General features: G+C 30.5%; 1 protein-coding gene across 1 annotated transcript in view; it reads left to right on the top strand.

Annotated features, from left to right (window-relative positions):
- The window catches only part of LOC148274603 (epoxide hydrolase 1-like), a 30,041-nt gene extending 14,021 nt beyond the window's left edge, over positions 1 to 16,020 (top strand). The window contains exon 6 of the mRNA XM_088236896.1: positions 14,535 to 16,020. Coding sequence (XP_088093022.1) covers positions 14,535 to 14,788 — 254 coding nt within the window. The 3' untranslated portion in view covers positions 14,789 to 16,020. The remainder of the gene's footprint in view (positions 1 to 14,534) is intronic.
- The last annotated feature ends 1,181 nt before the right edge of the window (positions 16,021 to 17,201 follow it).

Below are 17,201 nucleotides of genomic sequence, written 5' to 3'. Positions count from 1 at the left end.
TCTTGTGCAAAAACACCCTTTTAAATAAATATTTATTTTCAACCATGTCGGGAATCGAACCCGAGACCTCTCGAATGGTAGGCAAACGCACTGACCATTACACCACGAGACCGACGAATGCCTACTCAATTAAAACTCTTGTAAATGGAAATCTGGTTATGATTAGTTCATCTCGTCATGCCGTTGTTTGCGCGTTAGCGTACGGGTACCATTAAGCCTCCATTCGATACTTAATGCTCTCGAAAGATCGAGAGTCTCGGAACATTTTTAATATCGAGACTCTCGAGATGCTAGTATAGAAATTCTGAAACTGGCAAATACGATTCTAAACATACTACATTATGTACATACTAATTAAAATTTATGGCCATGAAAATATTATATTATATGATATACTTGTATAGTAATGAAAATGAAGGTAAAATAGGCAAATATCACTTTTTTTAAACATGTTTAAGGTAATAAAGATCTATAAAATACTGTCCAGTAAAAAAAATATTTTTTGACTAATTGTAGCATAAAAAATTCTTTCAAATTTGTAATATTGAATTCCCGCAAAAACGGTGATTCCATTGACCACGCCCCTAATACGTCACGATTCATGTTTATTTGTTTCTAGCCATTGAAATTTGTGTAGAAAAATATAACAAGTCTTGACCTGACAACAACCAAGACCAAACACGTCGCGTTTTTCTACGAACGTATATTTATTGATTTTTTTTTTCCTTTTTGTATGAAAACGTTCCTCCACAATATTCATTTTGATTTTGAAAATACAATTCATTATTCTAAATCCATTTCATATGTTTTTATCGGTATTCGTAGTATGTGATATTTCCCCATTTTACAATCTCAGTGCTTGCGCAGGCAACATTTAGAATCCAAGACCAAAAACACACTCTTTTTTCACTAATTAGATTTAGGTTGGACAGTGGGCAGTTCGCCACTGCTTAAATGTACCTATGCTAAAGCTGCACATATTTTATCTCAGCTCCATCTGGAGCATGATGGCTGCTGGTTGCCAGCCGACTTCACCATTATCTAGTTCAGTATGTTATTTTTAACAGAAAAACCTTCTTAAATCGATAATATCAATCAATAATCAACAATCGACAATTGAATAAAAAGTAAGGCTATTTTATGTTTGGAGATACAAGGACAGTTGATTGGTATGTTTTGTATTCATTTTAATAAAAAGTTTCATTAAAAGTTTGCTATGATGTGGTTTATTTACTACTCGTACATACACAATTTTTGATACCAACGACCATTTGTATTGAAAAGCCTCGAAAAAAAATCTAACTAATCTAGTATAACTCTACAATATGGACTCCTTACTACAACTGTCACCAAAATTCTCTTGTAAGATTAAAAAAAAATCTTACGGCATATACATTTTAAACATAGAATCAGTCATAAATTTTTAAATTACGATTTTTTAATAAAAACATTAAATTTGCTAAAACTCAACGATAGAAGAAAAAATATAGACCTTTTTAATTTTTTTAATTCAATATGGGATTGCCCTGAACTATTATCTCTCATCAGCTTCAGGGTGACTGGAAGAATGACTAGTCAGGTGCCACCATTTTGTAGCAACAATTCACGGACAGTGTATACTTGTAATGCCGTATTAAACAGACTTCATGAACTCGGCCATAGTTATTCCCACGTATCTGATATATTTAGTGTAGGGTATTGATCCTACTGAACAAACCTTTTGAACTTTTTCAAAGATGGTAAATGGTAATTATATTTATTTATTCATGCATTTCATCATATATACAGTTTTTTGTTTACTTTTCCCAGCTGTATGAAACAGTACTTATGATTTTCTTGTTATATTACTTCAAAATATTTTATTATTTAATTTTGTTTTTTACATTTATTCTTGAATTGTTTAAATTTTCTACTGAATATGCTGTATAATTTTTAGGTTTAATTGTTTTTATAAATCTTGGGTATAAGGAAATTTATGCTAAAAAAAATAATAATAAGCCAAATATGTTAGTTTTATATTTGTAAAGGGCAGATTTCCCGTTTATGTTAATATAATAAAATAAAATCTTGAAAAGTCTCAAAATATTGAGACATGCTCTCCGAGTCTCGTCTAGTCTCGAGATTCAAATTTGTGTCATGAGTCAGGACTGGAGGTCCTACGTACCATGCTATAGGTTACGAGTTCAATTTCTGGCCATCGAGCTGATTGGACTTGAAATGTTGTCAAGATAGTTTTTTCACTATTCCTCAACTAAAAACTAAAACGTAAAACTTTTAACCTTTACGTAGTTAATGATTGAAATTCGTTGCATTTGCTACATTGCAAATCTTACTCCTCGCAACCAATCAGGTGCGAATAGAGATATGATAATGATGATAACATACAAAATTAAAAGAATGTAATATAAAACGAATATCAGGAAGCAGAAATCAATTTGAAAATATTAAATATATATTATTATATAGAGTGTGGCATTTTTTAGCAAGGATTCAAACCAATGAAAACGATTTTCACATTTTATGCATCACATATTGTTATTGAAAGTTTCCCTAGATGACGCTAATAAACACTACCCGCTAGTTGCTTATAAATATAAAATAAATGAAATAGAACGCTTTTTGTTCTACCTATTCGATTATTATGAAAAATATCATAAAAAATAAAAAAATAAATATTTTCTTGAATATTCACGTTCGATTTTAATATTTTAAATTCACGCCCGCGTCAAATTTTGAAAACTGTATTAAAGAAAAATGAAAATAGTTACGTTATGACTGTTTAATTCGTTTTTCAATTACATAACACAACTAAGTAAAGTTTTATGTATAATTGGCATTATTTTTATGTTTTTATATGTAACCCTGAAGTAATTCAACGCACTCTTAATTATTAGCATGTCAATGCCTTGTTTATGCAGTTTTACAAGTTGGAAGTGAGGTACCAACACGTGTACTTTTAAGTACTCACTCTGTACTTATCTTCATGGCAAAAGTGGATCATGTTTCAAAATTATTTTCATGCATTATCTTAATATGGACGGAGAAAATATTTCTAAAGGGTAAATTTAAAGTTCGGGCGGATCTAGAATCATCTTGTTAGGGCTGCTGTTTGACTGCTGTTTGCTGTAAAACTATGATTAATAATGTCCTTACAAAACGAAACGCGTCACACATATTTTTAAAAAAGTAGAATTAAATCTAAATAAAAAAAAAAAATATAAGTGTATTATTTTGGATACCCTACCAAATATCAGTTTTAATATTAATCGATTTTAAAATCCAATTACTTTCGATGTTTACATTTGGTTCGTACTAAACATCAAAATGGAGCAGTATTTTCAAACTATAATTTTTAATCGCTAAATGCAATTCGACTCTGTTTTTCAGTCACTTATTTATAAGCAGTAGAGGCTAAGACGAGTTAACCTTGAATGTCTGCCTGTCTCCTGACATTTGTCAAACGTATTCTCCCAGTAAATATTATTATACCTTGGAAATAAGCATTATTTTGTACAATATGAAGGAAGTATTTTAATATATATATATGTAGGGTCTATTGTAATCAAATAAATTTAAACTACTTTGTTTTTAACCACTTATTGTTTCTACCTACCGTTATATAAGCTTCAGCTTTCAAAGCTATATAAGCTTCAAGGTATTAACATAATTGAATATCAAATCAAAAACAAAAACATAAACTTATAAAAAAAAAATATTCTACTCCTACTATACCCCAATAATATTAATATTTAACTTCTTATTTCGTTTGAACTCACACATTAGAATTCTGGTCTTTTTTTTTGAAAGAGTATCCTGCTTCATACGTACGTCTTTTGGAAATAACGATATTTTTTTTAGTATAATTAGTGTTAGCACTTGTTTGAATACTGTTAAGGGCCTTTTCTTTTTTCCATACATTAAAAAATATTTTGAAATGATTATTTTTTTATTTCTACCACTAAATTACCAATTGATTGTATACTGTAATGGAAAGAGGTAATTTTTTTATAAACCAATTATTGATCTTATTAAGTAATCCACTTCATAATACTATATTTAAAATTCTCTTTATGGACGCAAAAAGTAATACCTTGAAAAATACTTGTTTCAATAAAATCTTTCAAAGTACTTCAAAAATATTTATTTACTCAGTTGAGCAAAAATGTTTGATTTTTAGGCAACTTGGATAAAATGTTTATTGGTAATAAAATGTACGACATTCGAGTAATGATCTCGCAATTCTCGGAAGTCTCAAAATGTCTTCATGTAGACTTCTTATCATAAAGTTGTTAAATTTACCATTAGATGTAATATTATATTATTTGGGTGAAATAACTTCGGGTGAATCGGGTTATGGTCCTGTGGCTAGTGATTTGGACTCACGGCTCAAAGGTCCATGGTTCTTATCCCATTCTACCCCAACTTAATTCCGATTTTCTAATAGTGAGTTATTTACAACTCGTTGAAAATAACCCCGAAAATTAAATATTTTGGTAAATCACCAGAACGCAAATATTTCTTTATACAAAAAAAATATAAAAAAACTTTTGATATGTGCTTTTGAAATATAAAAAGTTATTTATATTCTGATTGATTAATATTGAATTAACTGTACCAATTCAAATAAAAAATATGTATGTGTCGTAGGACGGCATAACTTCTCATCATCGTCGTCATTCCCTTTCCGCACCTAATGGTGCATAGGGTACTGCATTGGTACAACAATCGCAGCGTATCTTGATAAAAAAAAATTACATGAAGGTAAGATGATCAGTACCAGCCCAGGGACTATTAAATATATTAGTTTAAAAACACCCTTTTGAATAAATATTGGATATCAACTATGTCGGGAATCGAACCCGAGGCCTATTGCATGGTAGGCAAACGCGTTGACCATTACGCCACGAGGCCGAGAGCTCTACGTTACAAATATCTAATTCAATCAAAATAAATGAATTTGAAAATCATCAGACAATACCGGACTTGCCATTTTTAAGTTTTCACATTTTAGAATCGCGTGTTTAAATTTTCTATTGAAATGTGCATTGAATATAGTAAAAGCGAATGCGAATGTGCGTACAATAGAAATGCTTGTAACTATACAAAATTCCCAGTGGATTTTATGCAATAAATAGAAACTGCTTTCACCCGTTTATTTACTGCGCCGAATGTTGTTTTAAATTACTATTGAATGCATTTCCGGTGCGATTTACTTAATAGGTACCTTGGCAGTGCACTAAATAAAAGTGGTGGACAGGTATTTTAAAACAAGCAGCTTGAAAGTCCAAACAACTGCAATTTATATGTGAATATGTTTTTAATGACAACTAACTGAAACGATTTATTCATGATTTATTTAAATAGTTTGACATTCAATTTAATTTAATAAGTCGACCGTTTTCATAACACGATAGTTCCTTCGTCAAGGCCCCAAAATAAACATAACTATTTCTTTTAAATATATGTGTATACGCATATAGGTATACAATCTATACAAGTAAAAGGGGAAATTTTAGGGACGGTACGTTTGACGATCGTCTGTATGTATCTACCGATCGACTGAAAAGTCAGTTCCTTTAACGTCTCGATACATATACTCGGAAAGATAGTAAAACAGATGGAAAAATATAATAACCAAATTTATTTTTTACCATGGTAACTTCCTTACGCCTAGATACTCCTATATATTAATAGGACAGAACCTAGCGACATTATTTTCACATCTAGGCGTTCTTTTTATTAAAGTGACCGTTATGTCGGAATTCATTTCGACTTCAAAATTTACTTATTTCTCTCTCATATTTTTAATAAGCTTTTAAGGAAAAAAGTGCCAACCTCAAAACGATGAACAATTTGAATAAATCATACTTGAAGAAAAATATCGAGTATCTAAGAAGTATCGAGGGGTTCTAGACCCGTCGGTATAAACCGATATACTTACATCAAAACTTGATACCTTTGTAGTCAGTCGGGAGACTTTTATCTTCAACTATGACGTCATACTGAATCTACGTCATTTTAGAGCGTAGATATGTGTACCGTGACGTACGCTTCCCCTTGTTTCAGATCGATGTATCTTCCCAAAACTTGAATGTGGAGGGTCGGTAGTATATCTTTATAATCGCTAGAGGGAATTTTCCTTCAACTATACCGTCAAGGTGAAGGTATGACGTCTTTATCTTCCCATCATAATCGAGGCACAGGTCTCCATTGTGGGCTATTGGGGGCCTCTTGAACAAACTGTTATTTGCCAAGGTTGATTTAAGTGCACCGTTAACTCTACTCGTATTCCCGGCAATAACATTCCTTTCAATATCTTTCTGTCATTCCGTCCCTAGTAAACACACTTCCCAGATACGCAAATTCCTCTACCTGTTTCGGTATAACCCCATTCACAGTGACTTATAATATTTGCGTTCTTATGATTAACCCGAATATTTCAATTTATCGGTTTTCGTAGTTGTTAATATTTCGCTATTGCGGTAATAAGTTAAAGTACATAAAAACTGCTTATATTTTTTAATCGCAAGAACATTTTGACCCCGTGTATTGGAAGATATGCATTCGTTGCACTTTAGGACGCATTTACTTTCTCTGACCTCGTTCTCTCATTTAATTCACATGCATTATTCCTTCACACGTGTGACCTACTTCTTGGAACATAAAACGGCTGAGAAAAATAATCTCTCCGTATGTTTTTTTACCAGCGCAGTGATTATCAAACTGTGGTGTGAGAAACACTATTGTTTAACGAGTCACGATTTAATTTGGGCCTTTTACAATAGGTTTTTTTCCGTGCGACGTTAGATAAAAATGGTTTAAAATACGCGTATTTTAAATTACCTGAAACGAGACGTTTCGCATCCCACGAGACAAACTGTACCTTATTGTACGCAATGTTTGTTATAAATAAGCTCATTTGGCGAGCCTGAAGTGTGACGTAAAAGTGACGTGACGCCAACTTTTTAGAAATAACCGTTTTTAATCCCGAAAATTATGAATGAAAACATATTTCTTTTGCATTGATAGTTATTTCATTAGAGTTTCCACTATGAATATTTAGTACGTTGTTCTCGATTTGTAAAAATACCCTATTGTATAAAACTTTGCATTGGTACACAAATTGATGTATTTTGATCATACGTTATATGAATGCAAAATTATTATTTCTTATTTTTCAACGAGTTGTGGTAGAGTGGGTTCGAATCTCGGACCTTTGATCCATGAGTCCGTGACACTAGCCCCGGGACAACAACCCCGTTCATTTTTTTTTTTTTTTTAATTAAAGAAGAGAGTGTCTTGTTAGGACCATGATGTTGGAATATCGTGTTTCTGATGATGCAATTTTAGGCCTCGCCTTCGTTAAAAAAACATCCAAATGTCCAAAATTTTCCATAATAATTTTCATTATTTTATTGTTCTCTGTCTATGAGTTCACACAATCATTCTTTGTTTTATTTAGTTTTGTTAATAAATAAATAAAAATACAATATTACAAAGATTAACGTTTCCCATTACGTAAAAGAAATAAACAATTCTTGTGTACATAATAAGTGACGTCTTACAATAGATTTTTTTGTTTTAATTAATAATATTTTTAGGATAACTTATATAAATTACAAAAAAAGATATAAACGATGTTTTTATTCAGTGTTACATAAAGAAGAATAATAGATGTAACTTTTCACTTCTTTCTTAAATATATTGTATTCCTGACTGTACTATTTATTATGTTTGTTCATTTCATTACAGAAAAATATTCCTCTGTAAGTATAATGATGCTGTGCAGTAGATGTTTTTAATTTAGGAATTAAGATATTACCACCTGTTCTAGGTCGCGTACTTACGTTTTGTGACTTCTTCAATTATTTCTTAATAAATCAGAAACAATATAACTGTTCAATATACTGTGAAAATAGCAATTCATCGAGTTTCTGTAACAAGTTGGTAGCCATTAGACAAATTCTCAAAAAATGAGATATCTTCGTAACCGGCATCAGAAAACCTTTTTTTAAAAATTAAATAAAAGTATTTCGTTATTTAAAAATAAAAAATAAATATTTTATAAAGTTGTTAAAAAGCAAACTGTTGCGGTTTTATTTTAATTTTCGATTTGGGATTAACTTTAAAGGATCAATGAGTAAAATATTAGTTTCCAACTTGTTCCAGAAACCTGACGAATTGTCGACATCAATTTGTTTGAAAACACAAAATATCATTTTTTTAGCATTTCTACCCACTATATAGAGTCGCTATTACTCATAAGTTAAAAAGGTGTTCTGGATAGTCTGTTATATATGTTTAAGCAGTACTTACTAAATATTTTTACAAATCTAAATATAGAGTGTTCAATTACTATGCTTTAGAAAATTGATTTCTTCGTAGTTTGCACTAAAAACCACAAATATTACATTTACGTTTTATTTCATTTTTAAATATACGTGCAAAATTTATATGCAATGTTTAATACCGTGCACTAAAAGCAAATCTATGATTTTAATTTATAATAAATTATAAAAATCATAGTCAAACCATGATATTCAGTCAAAAAAAAAGGCGGCCTCCGTGGTGTAGTGGTCAAGACGCTTGACTCACGCACGGAAGGTTCCGGGTTCGATTCCCGGTGAGAACACAAAAATTAAAAATGTGATTTTTCTCAAGCCTGGGTGTCATGTGATGTAATTCACCACTGTAATTGGGTCTCCTGGCCTGTTGTGGCGCAAAAAATAATAATAATAATAATATATATAAAAAAAAGTATTATTGGAAATTGTTGGTGTTTCACATTTGAGGTTCTTAAAACAAGGTTTTTAAATTTTTATGTGTACAGTGTGAATACATAAGTGTTATATAACACATAGAAATCGTTTGAAGTATACTTCATGTTTCATATTACGTTAATATATAATAACAATATTATTTTATTGGTGGCAGGCAAAAAAAAAGGTTGACAGCCACAGTTGTACACTTTACCGAATACAATACAGTCGGAGCCTGTTTTATTTGCACTCTTTGTAATGGATGTAGACTCTCAGACCATTCATTTTGTATAAGAATTTCTCAATTGCATTCACAAACTTTAATGTACGAAAAACTTCGCATCGAGCAACTTTTTGGGACCTCTTTCACATTCTGTGCTCCGCGTACAGAGAAGTTATGGTATTAAAATATTTTTCATACTTATAATGCACTTGTTTTTGCATGGGGCACTGTATTGGCAAATTATAATCATAAAGGTAAGATAGTCGACTAACGTTTCAAATGCAAATTATTAGGAAATGTTGTAGTGAAAATCACTTATACAATAAATATTTCCAGCCGACTTTCTCTGAATTGAACTCGGAACCTCATTCCGTGTATCACGCGGCAATCAAAACAGAATACGTTAGTCGAAATACCAGATTTTATAAGGATCGTAAATATGTAATCAATAATCAAGATAAGCAATTAACAAAATAATTGATGAAGCATGTCGATATGAAATGGTATAATAATATTATTATACAGTGTTGTAATTTTATTTTTTGTTATAGTATACATATAAATAATGAAAAAGGAAAAATTATGATTTTTTGTAGTGAAAAAACTTTACTACAAAAAAAACGCATATCCAACAATCTTGTAAAATCATCATAATTACCCTGTATCCCCATCTGATGGCGCATAGGGCACTAAATCGGTACTCCAACAGCAGCGTATCTTAATATTTTTTGTTACATAAAGATAAGATTTTAATTTTACACTTCAAATGCCAGTCTGAAAAAATCTAGTAAAATAACGCCTTATTTCAATACATATTTCATGTTAACTATACTGGGGATTGAACTCGAAACCTTTTGCATAGTAGGCAAACGCGTGAATAATATTAGATCACGAAGCAGTCATTTTATAATTCATTTAATTTATTATGCTCCACTTTCGTGAAAAATTTCAACGTATTAAGGGTGGAAATTAAGAAGGGAAAAGCCATCATCATTAGATGATGGCTTTTCCCTTTTCATCTCAAGCTCATGTATTGTCCATGCGGCTCAACCGTAGAATCAACTTCCCATCCACTATCAAAGATGTTTGCTAAGAAAAGTAGCATGGATGATTGGCCTCGAGAGCGGAGACTACACTTACGGAGAAATGGAGTTAATGTTTAAAATCTCAAGTCTACAAAAAAGTAGAAATAACATTGACTCCATACTTATGTTTAATTAACTCAATAGCTTAATTGATGTACCATCGTTACTGGAACAAGTGGCATTTAATGTTCCAATCCGCCGGTTGCGAAATAATAATGTGCTGTTCCTCGATCAACACAGCACAAACTATGGCTTGTATGCACCAATGTCCCAATTTTGTCGTATTGTAAACTCAAGACAAGATCTGGACTTTTTTCTTTATAGATTCGTCTTTATAGATTAAAAAAACCACTAAGATAGACCGGATCTTGTCTTGAGGTAGTAATTTTTTTTTGTCATAGCATTAATTTTATTTATTTGTATTTTATTTTATTAGTTTCTATATTTATCACAAGAAATCGTATTAACCATCATTAGGATGGACTGTACAAGTCAATCACATCTTAAAAAACACTTCCTATCTCTTTCTTAAATTCTTCTCTATTATTCTGAATTCATTCACTTTTTGCCGATGAAAACTATATCGATATTAATTTAATGTGCGCATATTGCTAGTTTAATATTGTTATCTATAACATTACGCACGCAGTGAAACTAAAAAGTTAATAAATCATGCCACTTAGTTATTTGCCCGCCAACGTGCAAATAGAGTTGTACAAAAAATTAATTATAAACAAATAAATTTTCCTGAAAACCACTTCAAGAGCGTGATTTTCAGAGAAAATCATTTCAACGTGTTTTGCATCTACAAAGCACATGGATGGTTTGGATACTAGTTCCATGTTTACTGTAAATGCGATTGCTTATTTATAAAACCATTTTATATTTTATTTCATGAGTTATCAAAGTTAATTAAACTTCCTCATTGATATGAATAATTTTAGCACGTTTACCAACTTGACCTTATCTCATCTAATATAAATACACCGAAACCTCTTTTTACACAGAGTTTTTACACGGCTTCGAAATAACAAAGTAAAAACTAAAACGTTTTTAATATACCTAGTAAAGTAATAGGGAAATATCACATACTACGAATACCGTTAAAAATATATGAAATGGATTTAGAATCATTAATTGTATTTTCAAAATCAATATGGATCATGTGGAGAAATATTTTCATACATAATTTTAATAAATATTTTTTTTTAAATATGTTCCTAGAAAAACGCGACACTTTTGGCATTGATAATTATGACGTCAAGATTCGCGATAATGTTTCAAACAAAGTTAAACAAAACATGAATTGTTACGTATTAGGGGTGTGGCCAATGCAATGACCGTTTTCGCGGGAATTCAAAATTATTTATTTTATTTTATTTGGGAAACCAACAGTTCTACATACATATCTATGGTGAACATTGTATAAACTCAGAATCAATAATAGATTTCCACAATGTGTACAAAGTTAGTGAAGAAAATATTTTTCTTTTTTTACTGACTTTATTGACACTATTTTATAGACCCTTTTACTTTAATTGTTTTATTTTTTTATTGAGTCTTTATAAAATACACACATTATTACAATATATATACGTTATAAAAAGAAAACAAAATATAAAAAATATATTTTGTAGCAATAAACTATTGAATAATAGTTTGTCATCGGGTGCTCAGACATTAGTTTTAATTAACATTCAAATAAAAGAGTACAAACATAATAATGCAAACATATAAAATAATGAACTTATTTTTTTTTGGTTTTGATGCATCAAAAAATTAAATATATTATTAAAAAGATGGAAAAGAAAAAACTAAACAAAAACAGATAAAATGGTTTAAAATATATATTTTTTTAAAAGTAGAAAAAAAGAGAAAAATAATAAAATTAAAATTGAAGAATAGCCATTTACTTGGATATATTTAAATAATGTTTGCTCATAAATGTAATCAAAACAAGATAACAAATAAAACAATGTAAATCGAAAATTTCAATTCATATCTAAAAAAAATTAAAAAATAATAAAAACATTCAAGTACCTATTTAAGTTTAGATTTCAAAAATGTAAATAAAATAAGAAAGAAATAAAAGAAACGGTTAACTTAAGAAAATAACAAAAATATATTCAATGAGAGATAAAAATACTGAGTTAAAGAATGTTAATGAAATTAAACTATTACACTTTTAGTTTTTGAAATTCCCTTCATCGCTCTTTTACTTACAGGATGCAGAGAGGTATGCGCAAAGGAAAAGATGATAGTGAATAATCTCAGTTACAATTAGTATTTTGTGGTTAAACAAAGTATTTTGTGGTCATGTTAAATTATATAATAAAATTAAGGTTAACTGATTGATGTTTTTTAATTCCAAAATGCAAAATGATGTTTATACATGGAAACCCATCTACCATTGTTCTTTTTTTGGTACATTTTTTTTACACGGTACTGCATGGAAGTATCCTTTGCGTAAAGAGAGTTTCCGGTATATAATTTGAATCAAAATTTACCATGCGAATGTTACCTGACTAATATCAATCACCGGTCTTTATATCTAAGAAGTAATTATTTTTGTAGCTAACTTTAATGTGTATTTTAATTAAAAGCGACGTTTATTATTATTATGCACCTGCAATGATTTGTCATAAATCGGTTTACGCGTGTATCTCAGGGTTTCAGAAGAATCACAATAAAACACAGAACCTTTATCGTTACGGAAAGATTTATCTCAATGGGTTAATAATTGCAAATTTGCCTAGGTACTGCAGTGCCTCTGTAATGTTTACAGCTGGACGAATAAACACCTTCGCTGCCCTGCTTCGCCAAAGAGCCTGGAGCCTATGGGAACGCCTAAAAAACTCTAATAACGAAATTCTTCAAGCCACTGCAAAGTGGATCCAATCACCGTTGTTCGAGCGATGGCGCGATATGTTAAGACCACCATAAGTTCTGCAATATAAAATTTTATTTTATGTTTATATTTATGTTTATTGTTATATTAATGTTAATTGTTAAATTTTTGTTTATATTTATATTTATGTTCATGTTTATATGGTAAAATTGGCTCTGCACTTTATAGCCATTTTACTGGAGTAAAAATAAAAAATAAATAATAATAATAATTAAAAAAATCAAATCATCCATAAATTGATGACTGTATATTTAGACGTGTAAATAATTTTAAAAATATTATTCTACCTCTTACTCAACAAAAATGATGAATATTTATTATCCAACAGTAAAACTTTGGTTCGTCGGCGTCTCTAAAGAATCGTTTGACTTCTGAACTTGGAAAATCTGATGTAGGTAAATATTCTATTCGAATATTGAATGCAAAAAAGTTCAAGAGTAAAGAATGAACGTAAAAAGGCATGAAGCGAAATAAAAGAATTATATCATACAAAAATGCAGCCAGTTAGGTAGGATAAGTTTCCATTTTAATATCATTATCATTCATTTTCTGTACGTAATGATGCAAATGGCCCTGCATTAATTCGCCAATCGCAACGTATCTTGTAAGATGATCAATCTTACTCTTCAGATACCAATCCAGAGACTCTGAAGTATTCTCAATTAAAAACACATTTTTAAATGAAGATTTCATGAGAACCATGTTGCGAATTAAACCCGAAAACTCCGGCATGTGACCACGAGACCGATATTGAACAAAATGACTCGCCTACAATCTGTATTGAATGCCGCAGCGAGACTTATTTTCGGAATCTCTAAGTTCAGCCAAATCACTCCACTACTTCGGGAACTACACTGGCTTCGTTTTCCACAGAGGGACGAATACAAACTATGTTGGCTTATGTATAAGTCACTGCACAACTCTGCTCCGGAATATCTAAGGGAACTATGCATTCCAGATGAACTAGCTGACAGGCGTCTAACGCTTAGATCAGCTACGTCTATGGCGAGAGGAAAAGTTATTATACCTCTACGCAAACAGCGTACTAAATTTAGTGAACGCGCATTTGCGGTCGCAGGCCCTATGGCATGGAATGCTCTCCCAGCAGGCTGTGAAAGTGAAGTGATGTTTTGGAAAAAACTTAAAACCCAATTGTTCTCTAAATCATTTGAATAAATCCGTAGCATGTGACAACAAAATAAATTATTTTAAATAAATTACAAATTTAAAAGAAACACTATGTAAAGCGCCCTTGAGGTATTTTGTTACGAAAATGGCGCTATATAAGTTATCCATAATAATAATAATAATTATAATTCCATTTCAGTTAATAAAAAATTAAAAACGTTAAGTAAAAAAACAAACACTTTTGTTTTTATATATATATTACATGTAATTTTATTAAAGTCAAATCAAAGAAACATAATTTGTTTTCATAATTTATCTTCTCTTTTGTTGGTACTTAACTCACCGGGAAGCAAACCCGGAACCCTCTGTACAGGAGACAAGCATCCTAACTGTTTACCTTTGCTACAAGCTGAATTGTTTTTTTTTTGCAGACGCAACAACTCCTGCGTTAAATTATTACCGTGATAATTTCCTGGATACTTACGATGCTCCTGAAAGCGTTGATACCAGGGGTCTCTTCATTATAGGAGAGAAGGACGATTATGTGTCAAGAGGCTGTATTGACTTGCTGAAGAAGAAATACCCCAACCTTAAAACCATTACCATGAGAGGCGCAAGACATTTTATCCAGCAGGAAAACCCTGAAGATGTCAATAGATTAATAAGAGAATTCTTGAAGCCATAAGGTGTTGTTTATATTTTTAACAAAATGATTTTATCAAACACGTTAACATCGTATCTGTTCTATTACATATTGAATACACGCTTACGTCGGCGTCGGTTATATTTATTAAAGTGACATTGACAAACATTTTCAGTAGTTACAAAAGACTGCTTTTTTATCATAAAAATGATTTTATTCTGAAATATGGGTAAGCTCGTATTATGTATATTCATTACGTCAGAAAATTGTACTAGATCTTGAACAAGATGTGTGTTTCGTGTAATACACAAACACAAATTGAGTCAAATCTGTGGCCAATATGAGAAAATTCAGGGAATTACCTTTTTTTAAATAAATATTTAAACCGAAATCAGTACACGCATCCCATGTTTGTGATACTGCTGATGTTCAACTTCAACTGTCAACGCGTATTTGTGGTTTCTCGTACAACTTTATTTCATTATTTTATCCACGGGTTTTTTCACTTTACGCTTGCTTTTCTTTTCTAGAAAAACAGATTTTTAATAAGGTTCAAGATCCGTGTTATTTTAGAAGCCTAAAATTGATTGGTAATCGCAGAATATAATATTGCTAGTTGTCAGTAGTCGCGTCGTCACAAAATATGCCCGTTATGTAAACATCTACGTACTGCGAATGCTAGGGCTCAATTTCCAATCCCAAAAACTGTCTTGGGTAAAACAGCGAGTAAAACGTCCCAAGATTTTGTACAATGTTTGTTTAATTTGTTTTACAAGAAACTGCACAAGATTTGTGGCAAGATCTTGCATAATTTTCTGACTTATGTCATACGAGGTTGAGGTATGAATACCTTGCTTACATGGCCGATCAACATTAGATCTTTTTAGCTGTTTCACAAGTAAATAAGTATAACAATTATTATGTACGGTTTATACAATAATGTCCACCCTTTTATCACAAAGTAAAGACTAAAGAATTTGATATTATGTTCCTAATATTGAACATCATAAATATTGATCCTATTACATAAATTGCGGAATTTTGCGTGATTTTTTTTAAGCTATAAAAGCTTTTGAAAAAATAAATGTCACCTAACAGTTGTTACCAATAGAGTCAAAATTAAAACATTTTACTGGCACAAAGACGTAAGTAATAATAAATGTATATCACTATAGATATGTCAACAAAAACCAACATTTTAAGAAAAGTTACTGATATATCTGTGACGGTCATGCTTTTTTGTCTTTGTTAAAAAAATCTACCGACAAAAAAAATATTTTACGTTAAAATGGCAACCCATATTTTTTAAGCAGGGTTCAACTTAAACTGGATGGCGTTAAAATGATCAACTAAACCAGCCTCTCAGTAGCACTGTGAATTCCTAATTTCCATATATATCTTGTTAAAAATTGTTATTTTTCTGTAAGGATGAATTTTAATATATCTTTGTAAATGCACCAAAGATTGATCATTCTAGTATTTTTATACAAAATTTTAAACATATGTAGAAAAAATATTTTACTTTAGTAATAAAAAAATATAAAGCATGGATGTTATTATTTATAAATACAAAAGAGATAAACTGACATTACTTTATTACATGTACATATAACACAATATTTCAATAAAATGAAGGTGCGGTTTTGGATTCTGGAAAATGTTATTTTTTGGGTTTAAATATTTGCTTTAAACCTTTATAAACCAGGTTTGTATTACAATATAAAAATAGAGTGACCTTCAATAGGGAAGTTCAGTAGTTTTTTTTTTATTTGTTAATATAAAACATGATTTTTTTAAGTTTTGTATTTCTGAAATTACTCCAAACGAGAAGTGTCAAGTTCTCTTCCGCTTCTTCTCCGTCAGTTCTACCGATTGGTCCGTCGACGCCGACGGTAAATAAACTGGAAGTCAATCACAACTCTCTTATCATTGGTTGATTCATATGAACCATTGACGTCATTAAAAGTAGTTTGTTTTAGTAAAAATAGATTTTTTCCATACATTTTTAATAATGCTTTAATTTTTACCGCGCGTAAAAAAACATTTTTGGTATCCAATTTCCAGGGCCCTGATTTTGTCTCGAGGTCGTTATTTTTAGTACAAATTTTTTTGTTTTAAGTTGTTTTTGTTTTTAGTTGTCTTTTCTTTTTAGACATGCTGATATATAAAAAAAATGTGTTTTACTCTTACTAAATACATCGTTCAGTAAAAAACATTATTTATTGATAGATGAAGGATGACCATCAAATTTTGTCTCGTAACCACCACATTTTTATAATATTAAATTGATTTATAAATAAACTTACAATCCTTACCACTTACTATCGCCATTATCGTGTGACACGGACAAGTGGCGCTGGTAGATATATATATATATATTTTAATTGGCCAGATAGAGTAATATATCAAGAAGATACGATAAAATACGCCATATTTTTATAGAAAATCTAGATTA

This window comes from Micrasema longulum, unplaced genomic scaffold, assembly GCF_059751315.1.
Source record: "Micrasema longulum isolate JH-2025_06_02 unplaced genomic scaffold, ASM5975131v1 h1tg001617l, whole genome shotgun sequence".
In the NCBI taxonomy this organism is placed as follows: domain Eukaryota; kingdom Metazoa; phylum Arthropoda; class Insecta; order Trichoptera; family Brachycentridae; genus Micrasema; species Micrasema longulum.
This window is presented reverse-complemented; position numbering and strand designations above follow the sequence as displayed.